The sequence below is a fragment of the Drosophila serrata genome, unplaced genomic scaffold, assembly GCF_035046125.1.
Source record: "Drosophila serrata isolate PLE 108 unplaced genomic scaffold, ASM3504612v1 contig_272, whole genome shotgun sequence".
In the NCBI taxonomy this organism is placed as follows: Eukaryota; Metazoa; Arthropoda; class Insecta; order Diptera; family Drosophilidae; genus Drosophila; species Drosophila serrata.
Window position 1 is genome coordinate 9,185,122 of NW_028257170.1, and position 14,145 is coordinate 9,199,266.

Consider the following 14,145-nt stretch of genomic DNA (forward strand, 5'->3'; position numbering starts at 1 on the left):
AGTTTAAATTTAGTTAGTAAACATCAAGTTACTATTGTTTTCTTTGCGGTGCAGCTCAAAATCCATTTCGTTGCTAAGAGACTCTCATATTTTATAAAATAAATATTCAAAGTCCAAGAAAAGGCTTGCTTTCTTAAAACCAACCTTTAAACTATACATTACACTATCATATTAATTTAAATTTAGTTTGTAAACATCATGTTACTATTGTTTTCTTTGCGGTGCAGCTCAAAATCCATTTCGTTGCTAAGAGACTCTCATATTTTATAAAATAAATATTCAAAGTCCAAGAAAAGGCTTGCTTTCTTAAAACCAACCTTTAAACTATACATTACATTATCATATTAAATTAAATTTAGTTAGTAAACATCAAGTTACTATTGTTTTCTTTGCGGTGCAGCTCAAAATCCATTTCGTTGTTCGTTTCCAAGTCGGTTCAAGCCCGGTTCATTGAGCGCGTTGAATTGGAAGCTGTCGGCGAGCTGTCACAAGCAGTTGGTCAAAATGGCTGCTTCTGGCCCGTATGGCCTTTTTAGCCCAGCCCCTGGGCCACTGTTTTGACCTTTATCCAAGCCTAGGCGGGTACCTACGCAACCTCCATCTACCTGTTGACCGCCGGGGTATGGGATGTGGATGAGGATGGGAGGATGAAGCCCGCGGGTCATAAAACGCTGATGCTGCGCATTTGCTTAATCCGGCGCGTGGTCTTTCCCAAAGTTCTTAATCCGGTTTGGAAATCCTTTTGTTTTCGCTAAATTTCTGCTACTAAGTGCAATTATAAAAGGATTATGCCATCGCTGACCTGAACCCGAAGGCGAAGGGACACCACCAGAAGCCGGTCATCTAGTTTCATTATGACACATTTTTAATGAATTACCTGGAAGTAGTTAAGTTGCAAAAAGTCTTCCATCTCACCACTGCATTTATGCTAATGATGCTGTATTAGTTCTGTGTGCTGTACCGTACTGTACAAGACACATGTGTAAAGCGACGGACTTTACGTTTATGTCACTCAGGTGCTGAGTCAGAATTCCATGGGCGTCGAGTTACTTGGAAATGGATAGAATTTTACGCTAAAGGTTCTTTGCTGGCTGTTCATTGAGAGTCCCCCAAGAATTCTCTAGAAAATGTTTTTAGAGAAAGGTTTCTCTTTGGGTTAAATGTCGTGAGCAAATATAAGTTCTTGGGAAGTCAGGGAAAGAATGCTTGGGAAATGCTGTGCTGGGAAAAGCTGAAGAGCAGTCGGAAAACATTCTTCTCAACTGTCCAACTCAAGGCTTTTCTTTAACAATCCCCATCATAACTATGTTAACTATATTTAGATTTGTTTATTTGTTTGTTTACGAGAAGTATAATAATTGTTATTTTTTGGTAATGTAAATATTTGATAATTCTTGGTTTCTTTACGTACAAAGTTATTGGTTGAATATAAAATATACATGTGGCACAATATAAGTTTAAATTTAAAGTAAAACGATCTTCAACTCAAAATTTAATAAAGTCCTAGAATAAATATTAAAAATTAATCATTATTAGAAAGTATTTAAGAATATTATGCTTGTTTATAAAGATCTCTGACCAATTTTTCTAAAATAATTAAATTTAACCGATTTGAATCTCGTGCTTGCTATTTATTTTTGCGTTAGTTAATATTTTTGTCAACTGGTCAAGTGCTCTTGAAATCCTTTCCAGAATATTCTGTCACAATTGCGAACAAGATTTGTCTTGCTCAATTCAGATGTCCTGGAATTAGGCCTTCTTCTGCAACCCTTTCCCCGGGCATCAAGCATAATAATGTCTGGTCAACCGAGCCAAGGCTTAAGATCCAAAATGGGGATTAGTCCGGATTAGGTAATGAAATATTTTGGCACAAATATTTACAGAGGAGCTGACCCTCAGTTGACCTGCTCTGACCTGTGGTGACATATCAGGTAACCGCACAGACACAGGTAACTGAAAAAGGGAGCAAGTGAACATACGTATAAGAAGGGCAGGAGAAAAGGGAAGTTATGTCATTCGACTGAGAGAAGTCAAGGCGAAAGGAAGACTTTCACTGGTCAGCAAAACAAATTTCTGAAAGAATCACTCCGAAGAAGAAGACTAATTACCCCGAGAAGCATGGAGAACGTGAAGCCCACTGTCACCTACCACCTGTTCCTGTATCGCTCCGAACTGGCCAGGCGGAATGCCCGACAGCTGCGACTTTCTCGGACAAAAATCGAGATCACGGACGAGCTCATCTCGAAGACGGTGCGAAATCTGAAGACGTGCAGCATGGACGACCTGAAGGCGGTGAACCGGGAGCTGCTGTTCAAGCGGAAACTGCGCCACAACGTCTCCAAGCTGAAAAAGGAGGCCAAGAGGCAGTCCGCAGGGGCAGAGCAGAGGCAGGAATAGGAGCCATTTGATTGATTTATTGTATATAGTCGTGTGTAAATAAATATAAGTTGATAAGACTTCTTTTCTGCATTGAAAACTGGTTCGTTTTAATGGCTTTTAAGCGGCGCTTCTCGTTTGCATTGAACTGCGGTTAGGAATTAACGGCAAAAGCACGGGCAAAGTCACAAAGTCACCAGAGATCCGCTCGAAAAAAGACCTCTTGACTGCCCAGTGGTTGACCCAAACCAGTTGGAAACTTTATGATCACTTTTTTTGATGCTTTGGTTTTTTTAACCCTCTCTCGATTTTTATTCATTTTTTGTTTTGCTTTGTTTTTTTGGCAACCAAACTTAATTAGAAATTGCAAATGCAATTAACAAAAGGCAAACGCTCAAATGCCAATGTTTTAATAAAAATTTAATTCGATATAAGTACACTTGGAAAAATGTATGGTGACTTTGATATTTTTTAACATATGTTTGATTTCCAAAATGAAATAAACAAATGAATGCTCCTGCTTATTTATTCCAATCAAGTTTTTTAATAGTTTTAATAAAGAATTATTTTTCTTCATTGTTCATTTACTTCTTAATATGTTCTCTAACTTAAAAAGATTAAATATTTTTTCATTTTACATATCAAAATAACAAATCACTCAATTTTAGTGGTAATCGATGCTATTTCTTAACTTTAATTCTTTTTTAGATGTATTTTTATATTGTTTCAAAATTGTACGTAAATAAATATTTGAGAACTCTTCAGCCTCGAGGTCAAGAAGACTTTGATTTAAATAAAAACATTGGTACAACTTTGCCAAAAAGAAAAATTATTTAAAAATAAAGCAGTTCTTAAAACTTATAAATTAAATTTATTTACTGTTTAACGACCAGTCCCGTGGAACTACTTGATTTGTCAGAAACATTTCTATATATTGTCAAGCCATCAGTTTGTCTTTGACACGATCTTAAGGTTAATACCCTTTGACACAAAGTCTCCGTATGATTTTTGAAACATTTAAAATAAAAAAAAATATATTGGAGTACTTTCTAAAATGTAGAAATAACTTTTTTCGAGTGCAGAGCGATACAAAGATTGTGCTGACACTGAGCGAACGCCATGGAAACCAAACAAAACTGGTTCGTTGCATAAATTAACCAAAAAGCAGCAGCGGCAACAAAGTCAAAGAGCCAAGAAGCCACGTTTCCCAGGGGGGGAGAGAAGGGTGCGGGGGCGTATGGGAGCAGCAGTAAAATAAAAACAAAAAAATATAAATAAATAAAGTTAGCAACTTGCTAAAAGTCAGCGAAATAAATAAAAATCAGCCAACGTTAACAGACGTTAGCTGAAACTGTTTCGCCTTTGTTTCTTTCGGCTTCCTCCAGACAAATTTATTTCGTGACATTGTTCAATTTATGTGTTGAGATGTTGTAATAAAACAAGCCGGGCTTATAGATCGCCACAGATGTCGTTGAGGCAATTTTTGCAGCAACTGGCGCCAGCTCTCGAAATAATTGCAGCGATCATTCTTATTTTTAGGACTCATAAATCATAGGTAATATAAGTTCTATAGAGGATTATAATTTTGGCATAATTTCAACGGCATCATAATATTTTTTATTTTAAATTAATACAAAAGTCAAGGAGCTATATACTAATTTTCACCAAGGCTTTTATGGCTTGGCAGAAAATAATGTCTTTATAACAACTGAATGACAAATTTAATACTATTGTTTTTTGTGCTCTTTGGATTGGTTTTTAATTGTAAAAATAAAATACAAATATAAAATAAATAAATACATTGTAGAGTATATTATTAAATATTCGATTGCTTGAATTTACTCATATTATTTAAATATTGTATACAAATCAGCTTGACATATCGATAGGACTCTTTTTCTCATAACTATATACAAAACCCAATTTTTTGTGAGCCATTTTTTGGCTGTCATTTTCCATATTTTACTCATTTATTAATAAAAATCCCTTGCATTTCATTGCATGGCTTAAATACTTAATAATTCATCATTCACTCGATTCCCCATCGCACAAATCAAAATTTTCATGCCTCTCACTTTAGATTAGAATTCTCTTTCTCCGCCAATCACAATTTGTTGGCTTCAATAATTCATTGTTTTTGCCGCCGTCACTGCCTTTTGGCAACGATTATTGAAGGACAGGCGGGCTTAGAATCGCAGACAGACAGACAGACAGCCAGACTTTGAGATGTGAGACTCAAGTTGAGGTTGCTGTTCTACTTGACAAATGGATTTCTCTGGCCTGACCCCACCGACAACGACAACAAACCAGCAACAATGGCAAGCGAACAAAATTTGTGCTGTGGCATAGGAAAATCATCAAATCACGACTTTGAGCTCTTTTGATTGACATGCAGAAAAAAAGGAGCAAAAACCCGAAAGACCAACAACTACTGCCGCAGCGCCTGATTGTTCATAATTAAAGCCACCGGCCCCGAGGCTGTTGGCAGCACAGAAAATTTCGCAATAATTCTTGGCCTCACCGGAGTTGCCGCCATATTCTCGATACTCAAGCCGAGGTGACAGCAAATAGCAAACGAATCTAATAGTCGAGGAACCAAGAAATTATCTCACACACAGCCATAGTTGGTGCTAGTATATATATCTATGTACATATAACCAATACGCCCCGTTAGCCGGAGCGCTTATTAACGCATAATTAGCATATTTAGTGCGGCTCGCAGATTGCATCCCCTCAAGTAATTACTACGATATGCAAGCCATAGTTTCGCCAGAGATACAAGTGACACAGCAAGCATGGGGCACTGTAAAAAACATATAGTAATAGGTAGGAAATTAAAGAGATGTTATGCATAAGAAACCAATAATTGTATTGGGTCTTGAAATGTATTTATAAAACTGCTTTAAAAACTTGTTTAAATATATTACAATATATTAATTGTAGTATATGATTCTTGTAACATATTTCTATTTGAAAATATGATTTTAGGTCATTTTTTCTCTGTGTCTCCATTTAAAGCTAAGCCTCATTTAGTGCGGCACTCTGTTACCATTGCCACGAAGCAATTGACCAACCCACAAAGTTCCTGCTGTCCGCCCTCCCCCTGCTCCTTTCTCATCATGACCGCTCAGCTTGTACCGTTCACTTTGCCAGCGTTTTGCCAGAGTCGCCAACGCTGACCGGCAACAACAACAACAACAAAACAAATGCAACAAGCTGGTGCAGCCATGGCAACAATTGTCGCATTTGACATTTAGCCACAATTACTTTTTTTTAGCCGTCTTTCGTTGCTTATATTTGGCATGACTCGCTGGCCATATATCTCCCACTTTTGCATTTCCATAGCGAAACTTGTTATATTTAAAATATGCACACTCTTTTCAGGCCCCCACTCCCCCCGCACCACGCACCTGTATTATTTTCAAGGTGTTGCGGTCAATTAAGTTGCGACAAAATGTGTTTTTTTCCTCATGCACAGAAAAACAGCTGACATGACCAGAGATTCGATGAGTTATTTTTAGAAAGTCGATCACGTTTTGACGGCAGGTAAATCGATTTCAGTTTTTATTTTTAAATGGGAATTATTAGAATTTTGGTAGTTAACTTTTGGCAATAAAACGAGATGAGTGACACCCATAAATTATATTTGAAAATGCAAGCTGAAACTAAATTAAAAATGATTAAGTAGTCACGAAACGCGAATATGATACAGATTTTATCTCGTTTAGACAAAACATATTCTATAAACCTTTAAACTTTAAGACTTGTTTTACAATAAGTGTAACAAATAACTTACTCTTCTTTGTATTCATTTTCATACAATTTAAATTGTCTTGTTTTTTATTTACATCTTCAGTTTGTTTGTTTTTGTGATAGAAGGATTGTTCATTTATTTATTTTCTTGGAAAAACATGTATCAAATATATTTCACAACTTTACTTGAACCTATTTTTACATCAAGACACAATGGGATCTCTGGCTGTTTTGTCCTTTTCTGAATGGATTTATGTTCGTTTCGGTCAAGTCATGCCAAAATAGGCAACCTGATGCCCCTGTGACTTGGACTGTGGCACCAAGGTGTGGCCGTTGCACTTTTCCATGGCAATTCTGTGTGGTGGGCGTAAGCGAATGCCCCAAAAAAACTGGATTCGGAATTGTCTGAATGCCTCACACAAAAGGCGACTTCTTGGGGTCGGTCTCGGTGCGCCTTTCATAACTTTTGGCATTTACAATATTTAATCATACAATATTTCGTGAGGACCGGCAGAAATGTCGTTCGAGCTCAACTTATGGATACTTTGTGAGGCCTCCTTCTACTCCTACATCTCCATCTTCATCTGCATCTGCATCTTTCTCTCGGCAATTTAACCGTTTTCATTTTTTATGCATGTGCATTGCATTTGTGGCTCATTTGCATTTGCGGTTGCTGGCGTCGTCATCCTTGTGCTGGGTGTCTGCAATGCAATTTGCCACAAAAAATATAAAAAATATAAGCTATCTTTGATAAACCGGAGTTTTTATGCTCTTAGAGCTTTGTTAATGATATATCTAAAATATTTTTTATACAGCTTACTATGCCTACATTGTTTAAGCAGGATATTGCACTCATATATTTAATATGAAATATTTTTCATTGAGTTCACTGCACTTTGTTACAAACCCCTTTTCCCAATCGATATGCACATTTCGTTTCACAGGGTATAAAAGCACCGAAAAATACTGCAATAAAATGAAACCGAACGGACGCCGTTCGTCGAGCGTTTGGCAGCATTAAATTTAATTTTATTAAAGAAAAAACTTTGCTCTCATATACATGTGCTGCTGCCTGGGAATTGTACAAATGACAACGGGCACAAGTTGCTGCTGTTGCTGCTGCTGCTGTTGCTGTTGCTGTTGCTGCTGTCATCGCTACCGCATGTTGTTGACGTGCAATGTTGCTGCTGTTGCCGCGAACCGCCTTTTGTTTTATGGTTTGTGCGGGTGTCTCTTCCAAAGTTCGATGAAGTTTTGCCGTCTCGAAACGAGATTGAAACTGTTACAATTACGTTTGTGTAAATGCTGTAGCTCGTTTTCCTTGCTCCTTGCAATTTTCAACCATATGTCGATGGTCGCCTTTTGTGGGTTATCGCAGGAGCAGAAGCCATCCTTTAAGTTGTTGTTCGGCATTTTAACCTGTTCGTATTGCATATTCATTGGTGGCCCAAGGACATCACAGTCGAAGGTATCATCATCATCAGTAAAGGACACAAGAATCCTAGAAATACACTTGAGATATTTGTTAAGAGAAAAGAAAGTTAAATTAATAAATTGTTAAGGATTCAAAAAGGGAAAATATAAGTTTTAATCAAAAGAGTTTCTTATATAAGGAAAGAATTTTAAAGAAGGAACTTAATTAACATTAATTAAATTTTAAAGCATTTTTATCTTCAAGAATCTGTTGAAAAATATTTACTTCAACAGTTTTCATAATCGGATTTAATTACCTTTTCAAGTTACACCTTAATCAAAAATGTAACCTCTCCAAATATTGGCTGAATAAATTACAAAGATAAGAGTTTATCCTTTTTTGGCCTTATAAAAACCAGTTAATGCTTCTCAAATAATGCAATATTTATTATTTTTTTGTTCCTCTGTATTGGCGGATGGAGGAGACGCTATATCGAAACGCTTCTCATCATCATTTGCATATGTTACACTTTATTTATTGTTGCGGTTGTTTGTTGTTGTTGCTGTTGTTGTTGTTGTTGTTATTTGCGCGCATTGCATTACAAAGAAAATGGCGGGAGGGAGGGAGGGAGGTGTGAGGAGGTGAGCAGAGTGTGCAGAAGAGCAGATATACATATAACTCATACGCAACGTTAGCCTCGCTCTTTCTTGCTCGCATATTTATAGCAGTTACGTGAGACTTTGTTTATGTGACAATTGCTTTTTGTTTCACAGCTCGGTTTCTGCACGGGCACACTCATACACACACACACACACATGCATGGTTTATTCATTTATATTTTCCATTTCATTTTTAGTTTTTTGGTTTTGTTATAATTTTTCCTCCTTTTTTTTGGGAGTCGTAATTTATGTTTTTTGATTGTGCAAGAATTGCGCCACCATTTGTTATTTGCACCTCCACTGAGTCACGGCAATGAAGGGGAAGCCTTTCAAGTTCTCGCTTGGAGTTAATTAATTGTGCACTCGATAGAAACTAGCTCTTTTTGTGGTTTTATGTAGTATAAAAGAGCCTTTTGATGATCAATATTTAGTAGTAAATGTATTTTGTTAAGAGGTCAATGAACCTGAATTAAAAAGACTTTAAAATAAGTGCCACAAACATCAAGAACGACCTCTGCTTAATAGTACAAGAAAGTAAAATATAGTTATAACTTTAAAGTGAATATGTATAGATAGATTACCGATTCAGGTTTTAATATTTAATGTTAAGGGAAAGTCTCCCTCTATAGTTTGATAGCCTTTATTCGTTGAGATTATTTAATAGTCGTTTTTTATGCCCTCGCATTTCCCCCGCACTTGAATCGAGCTCAGTCCCCTCCTGCTGGCTGCTCATTATTGGTCAACAATGGGTATTAAACTGGGAAATCGGGAGGGGATTCGGTATCATTTTCGCATTCTGATGTCCGATTACCGGAGCAACGTTAACTGGAGCAGCAACAATAGAAAAAAAGGTACAAAGCCAGCAGCAGCAGCAACAGCAGCAACAACTATTATGACAGCAAAGGCAATTTGTTGCACTCACTCAGACTCAGAAACACACACTGGTACACTCGTACACTGGCACAAAAAACCAGATAGAATTGTATCTGTGAGGGACAACTCAATGCGCCGCTCTCTGCTAAAGTTGTCGGCTATGAAAAATGGATCTGCTCCAGAAGATTTCAGTAATCTCGTTCGTCACACTTGGCCGCTCAAGTACAAATTTATGAAGAGTCCGTCGAGGAGCCCTCCGGTCCCCCACCAGTAACCCTTTGCTTCTGACCATGTCCAAGTTGGATTTATTAACTTGTATTTGTGCAGAGAAAGAAAAGTCTAGTTGTAATGGAAATCAATTCAACTTAGAGAAAGGTCTTTTCGTTAATATAGTTTTATTATTTCGATATAGATATGTTCTTCGACTTTTCCAAAGTGTAGTTCTATCTCCCAAGTCACTAGAGATGCACTCAAGAATGTCACGGTAGAGTGGCCAAAGTGTCAGTGGATTGCTTGGCAGTACAAGACATTCCGAGTGCCGGTTATGATGTAAGTTCAATAAATTTTCCATTGCAACAATGCCAGACAATGGCAGCCGGCAATCAGAGTTGCCTCAGCTCATTTGCATGGCAATCTTTTGCGAAATCCCAGCTAAATGACTTTGGCAAACTTACAATATAAATGTATATCCACCTCCTGTGTGAAGAAATTGGCGTTGTTGAAAGCGCACAAAACAATTAATGTGACTGCGATGGGCTTAATGAACTTTGCAAAAATAATAAAACAAAAACAAAAAGGCAAAAATAAAGAGCACAAATTAAGAAGGCAAGTGGGAAAAGGGAAAACCTGCCTGCGATAACCCTTTCACATTCGATTTAGCATTTAACGATGCACGAAATCAGCCTCTCTCGGTGGCCAGTCATTTCCACAGTCATTTCCACAGCGATTTCCACTTCCAGGCCGACAATTTCCACACATTTTTCAATTAATTAAACCAAAAATATTCTTGTTGCTTCTGTTGGCCCGTCTCGATGTGCCTTTTACAATTGACGTAAAATATAATTAAAATTGTTCATGTCAATACGCAAAACGAAATCGGAGTTAAGGGGGGCTTTTCCAAAGGGGTTTTTGCGAAAAAGTCGACGCGATGCGACGCATTCAATCAATGCGTGGCAGACAAAATGCAAAATGCACTTTTATTGTATTTTAAAACAAATTGAAAAGCCAACAATTCGCTGGGAAAAAGAGGGCAAAATGTTGTTGACCAAGAAAAAACAATACATTCCATACTCTTTTAATAAATCTGGGTCGGTTCAATAGTGTTACATATTCTTAATAATTATATAAATGGTATATGCTATATGGAGTTTTTTAATATATTTTCTTATATATAAAATAATATAATAAATCAAATAAATTCACATATAATTCATCAGCTTTTAAAGACAATGCCTTGTCTAAATTATTTCGCTGACCTCGATCCATTAATTTACCTTTCAGCTGCCTGTCATATGTTAATCGGAATTTATGGTTTAATATTTTGATAATAGAGCGAGAATTATTTCCCATTTTCTCATGACAAAACAAAGACCATCTGAGTTAGGGTATTTCTACAAATATACATATGACAAGAAAATTCGCATTGCTGTGTAATAATAAATATTTTGTCTGGCTTTTGTTATTGTACAACAATTGTTGTCTCTGCAAATGTGTTTCCTTTTTTTTTTTTTGCTCTGTTACATTTAATCCTACATTACTTTTGTAGCAGCTTTGATTTTTGCTGTTGCCGTCAATGTAAATGGGCCAAAAAGGGCGTGGTTTTTGCCGCTGGATTTTCATGCATGTCTAGTTTTGTGTTTGCAGTTTTTACTTTCACCATCGAATGCAAATTGTCAAAGCCAACTGTTGGCTGAATTTCATTTTCGATTGGTACGTAGGCTTAGGGATCGACAAACATCAATAAATAAGACAGAAATATCATATTAATCCTGTAGCATTGAGATCTTTAATTTTCTCTACGAATACCAGTTTTACAGAAAGTTTAAAGTTGTAACAATTTTAGAATTTCCTTTAGAATGGACCTAAGCCACCTTTGATTGCCTTTTTTAGAAACTTAAAAAGGACTTCAAGGTCGTACTTTCGTGCTCTAAAACTATGTAGCACCTATGCCACCCCTGATGCGACCCCAAAGAAAAACTCACCGTCTTTTCACCTACCTAATGGCCATGCCACAAAACGCAGCGTCAACATCATTATGGTGAGCCGGTTGATTTCTTTTGACGAAAGCGCAAAAATTTTCCTAATGATGCCGCCGCTGAAAATCGACTGCAACTAACTGTTCAGTCCCAACCCCACCGATTTTTACCCACTTGCCCCCGCTGGCTGCAGTAATCTGGTCATGGCCAACGTGGATGATTGTTGACTTTTATGATTTCCATTTCTTAGCATTATTATGGACGTGTGGCGAATCAACAGCGGCAAATAGAAAACACAGCAGTTGCTTAGCAGCTCCAGTGGTACGAAAATCAATAGAAATCCCCCGGATGGGGCTCCCAACTCTCCCCTGTTCATCTGCGGTGCGTATGCCATAAATCGTAACAATAACCACTTGCCACTTGGCCAGACAACGAGTAGACATAGAGTTGGACTCGGTTTGGGATTCGGATTCGGACCGGGAGCTGGTGTTGGTGTTGGAGTTGGAGCTGGACTTGGACATTGAGTTTGCCGCAGAAGGCGGCATACGATTTCACTTGACTGACAAACAGACATAAGCAAAGTGTTTGCCCGTTTGCTGGCATGGCCATATCCCTCAAGTGACTTTCTAAGCGTTGCCCGAATGCCGGCAACATGAAAAATGTGGAGCGAAGGCCGTGCAGATGCAGTAGCCAGTATATAGTAGTAATAAGAGCTCAATGCCATTATCAGAGAGTAGCGGCATCAAATCCCCATTTGATACTTAGAAACCGGTACTCTGGTTGAAATAAAGTGGTATATTGGGGTATATCTCAGGATTCGGGTCTTAAAATTTGGTACACTTACAATTTTGATGCTCATGTTTACTGACAATGCTTTTTAAACTACTTTACAACACTGATTTCGTATTAATTCAGTTGAATATAAATAATTGAAGCTTAATTTAAGTTTACTTACAATGCTTTTTAAACTACTTTACAACACTGGTTTCGTATTAATTCAGTTGAATATAAATAATTAAAGCTTAATTTTACCCAAGGTATCCTTCAGTCGCTCTCCTTTGGGTTTCCTTGTCCCTGATTGGCATATCCCATATTCCTGGGACATCCTTGAAGCCTGCGTGTCCAGTGTTGTGTAGTGTGCTCACAAATATTGTCGCACACAACTCATAAAAAGCCCATTTATAACTGTTAACTTGTACAAAAGTATTTACAGACGATTTAGCAGCTCACAGAATTACAACCATCGCCACACAATTGCAATTGTTTATTTGTGTTTACTGCTCTGGCCGCCCAACCCACCCCCTCTCCCCTCCTGTACGGAGGGGGGATTGAAACCCCTCATTTCCCTTTCTCTCCCCGCAATTTTCCCCCTTTCAACTGTGCTTCTTTTGCTTTGGCAACTACTCCATCTCCCTTTTGGTAGCAATAAAAAGTGTTGTTATTTGTACAATGTTGTTTGTGTGTGTGCCAGAGTGTGTTTTTTGTTTTGTTTGCTATTATTGTTGTTATTATTACAGTTGTTGTTGTTTAGTGGCCAACACAGCTGCTGCTGACACGCAGAATTCAATGCAACAAGCAGCAGCAGCAACAAAACTTAATAAAAAAACGAAACAATAGTAAGAAAAAAGCAGAGAGTAAAAGAAACAAATGCTGCAGTAGCAGCAAAAATCATCGAGAAAACTCAAAACCAGGAGAATCCAAAGTTTGCCATTGTCCCATGGCTGAATGGGCATAAAGACGAGAGTATACAAGTTTTTGGGGGGAGTTAAGGGTTAATGATAACACTTGTCAAAGGTGTGAAAAGGTTTTTTTCCCCACCAAACAATGGCGAAAAAATTGTTACTCTAACTTAAGTATACTGTGAGTTTGCTTTAACAAATGTTACTATAATTAAGGAAGCTATAAAAGTTCTCCTACTCCCAATGCATTTTAAAATCTGATTTATTTTGAAATAATTAATGCTTGTTAAATACTCCAATGCAAAGTAAAGAATGACTATCAGTTTTTAACAAGGAGTGCTCTGAATTGAATTCATAATTCATTCTTAAATTAATCTCCTTCAACCAAGAAAAACAATTCACAATCTTTTTGTTCACACATTAATAAATTCAGATGGTTGGGCATTATTTTGCTGCTAAACTTTGGTGATTAATAACTCTCAAGGCCGTTGCTAAACATGCTTAAGTGAATAGAGCAAGCAGCTTGTGACCTCATAATTAGTTATGTGCCTGCATTAGAATGTGCCTTAAATTGAATAAGCTCTGTATTCTAAGCCGCTTAGGCGTTTGCCAAATCATTACATCAATGCTAATTAGTCTGCCAACATAAGGGGGGGAATTTCTGACAGGTTGAAAACAAGAGATTTTATTTTACCCCAGGAATATTGAGCAGCTTAATGCTAAATAATTAGTACAAAATGTATGGAAAATACCTTCAAATATACCCCTAATTTGTTAGTACTTCTACTATTTTATGGTGTGGAAATGGTAAAGGGATAGCCTTCAGTTAGTTTACATTGTGCGTATTTGTTTTTATTTACAGCATAAAATAAAGGAAAAGTAAACAATTGCATTTTATCTGCCAACCAACAGAGTGCAGCACATTTTTGGAAAATGGGTTATGAAAAACAATTTGAAAAGGTATTAAATTTATGTCAGTCCCTCTGCCTGCGGTGCTGTTGTTAAATTTTATATGCACATACGCAGTCCCTGTCAGCGGAATTTCTCATATTGATTTTGCTTTAAATAATAAAAACTCTTTTTCCACTATTTTCCTTTTTATTTTTATTTATTTCGTTTTTTTTTCGCTTTCAGTGGGCTGTGCAGCGTTTAATGGCCGATGGATAAAGTGAGGTAAGTGAAACAAAAAGCCAGAA

General features: G+C 37.2%; 2 protein-coding genes and 1 long non-coding RNA gene across 5 annotated transcripts in view; 2 read left to right on the forward strand and 1 right to left on the reverse strand.

Annotated features, from left to right (window-relative positions):
* Nucleotides 1-14,145, forward strand: part of RhoGEF64C (Rho guanine nucleotide exchange factor at 64C) — a 119,866-nt gene that overhangs the window by 4,677 nt on the left and 101,044 nt on the right. For all 3 annotated transcript variants that reach the window (XM_020960060.2, XM_086833587.1, XM_086833588.1), the window contains exon 2: nt 14,084-14,122. The gene's annotated coding sequence lies outside the window, so the exon portion shown is untranslated. The remainder of the gene's footprint in view (nt 1-14,083; nt 14,123-14,145) is intronic.
* LOC110190083 (uncharacterized) lies at nt 2,008-4,682 on the forward strand. Its single transcript, XM_086833592.1, has one exon. The coding sequence runs from the start codon at nt 2,119-2,121 to the stop codon at nt 2,395-2,397; it is 279 nt and encodes a 92-aa protein (XP_086689718.1). The 5' UTR covers nt 2,008-2,118; the 3' UTR covers nt 2,398-4,682.
* LOC147643541 (uncharacterized) lies at nt 6,156-13,648 on the reverse strand. The gene is made up of 2 exons (XR_015271857.1): nt 7,860-13,648; nt 6,156-7,641 (listed from the first exon to the last, which is right to left on the reverse strand). It is a non-coding gene; the product is annotated as an uncharacterized LOC147643541 (long non-coding RNA).

What these genes read in the sequence shown, in the direction of transcription:
- LOC110190083 (XM_086833592.1), top strand. Translation starts at nt 2,119, where the DNA reads ATGGAGAACGTGAAGCCCACTGTCACCTACCACCTGTTCCTGTATCGC.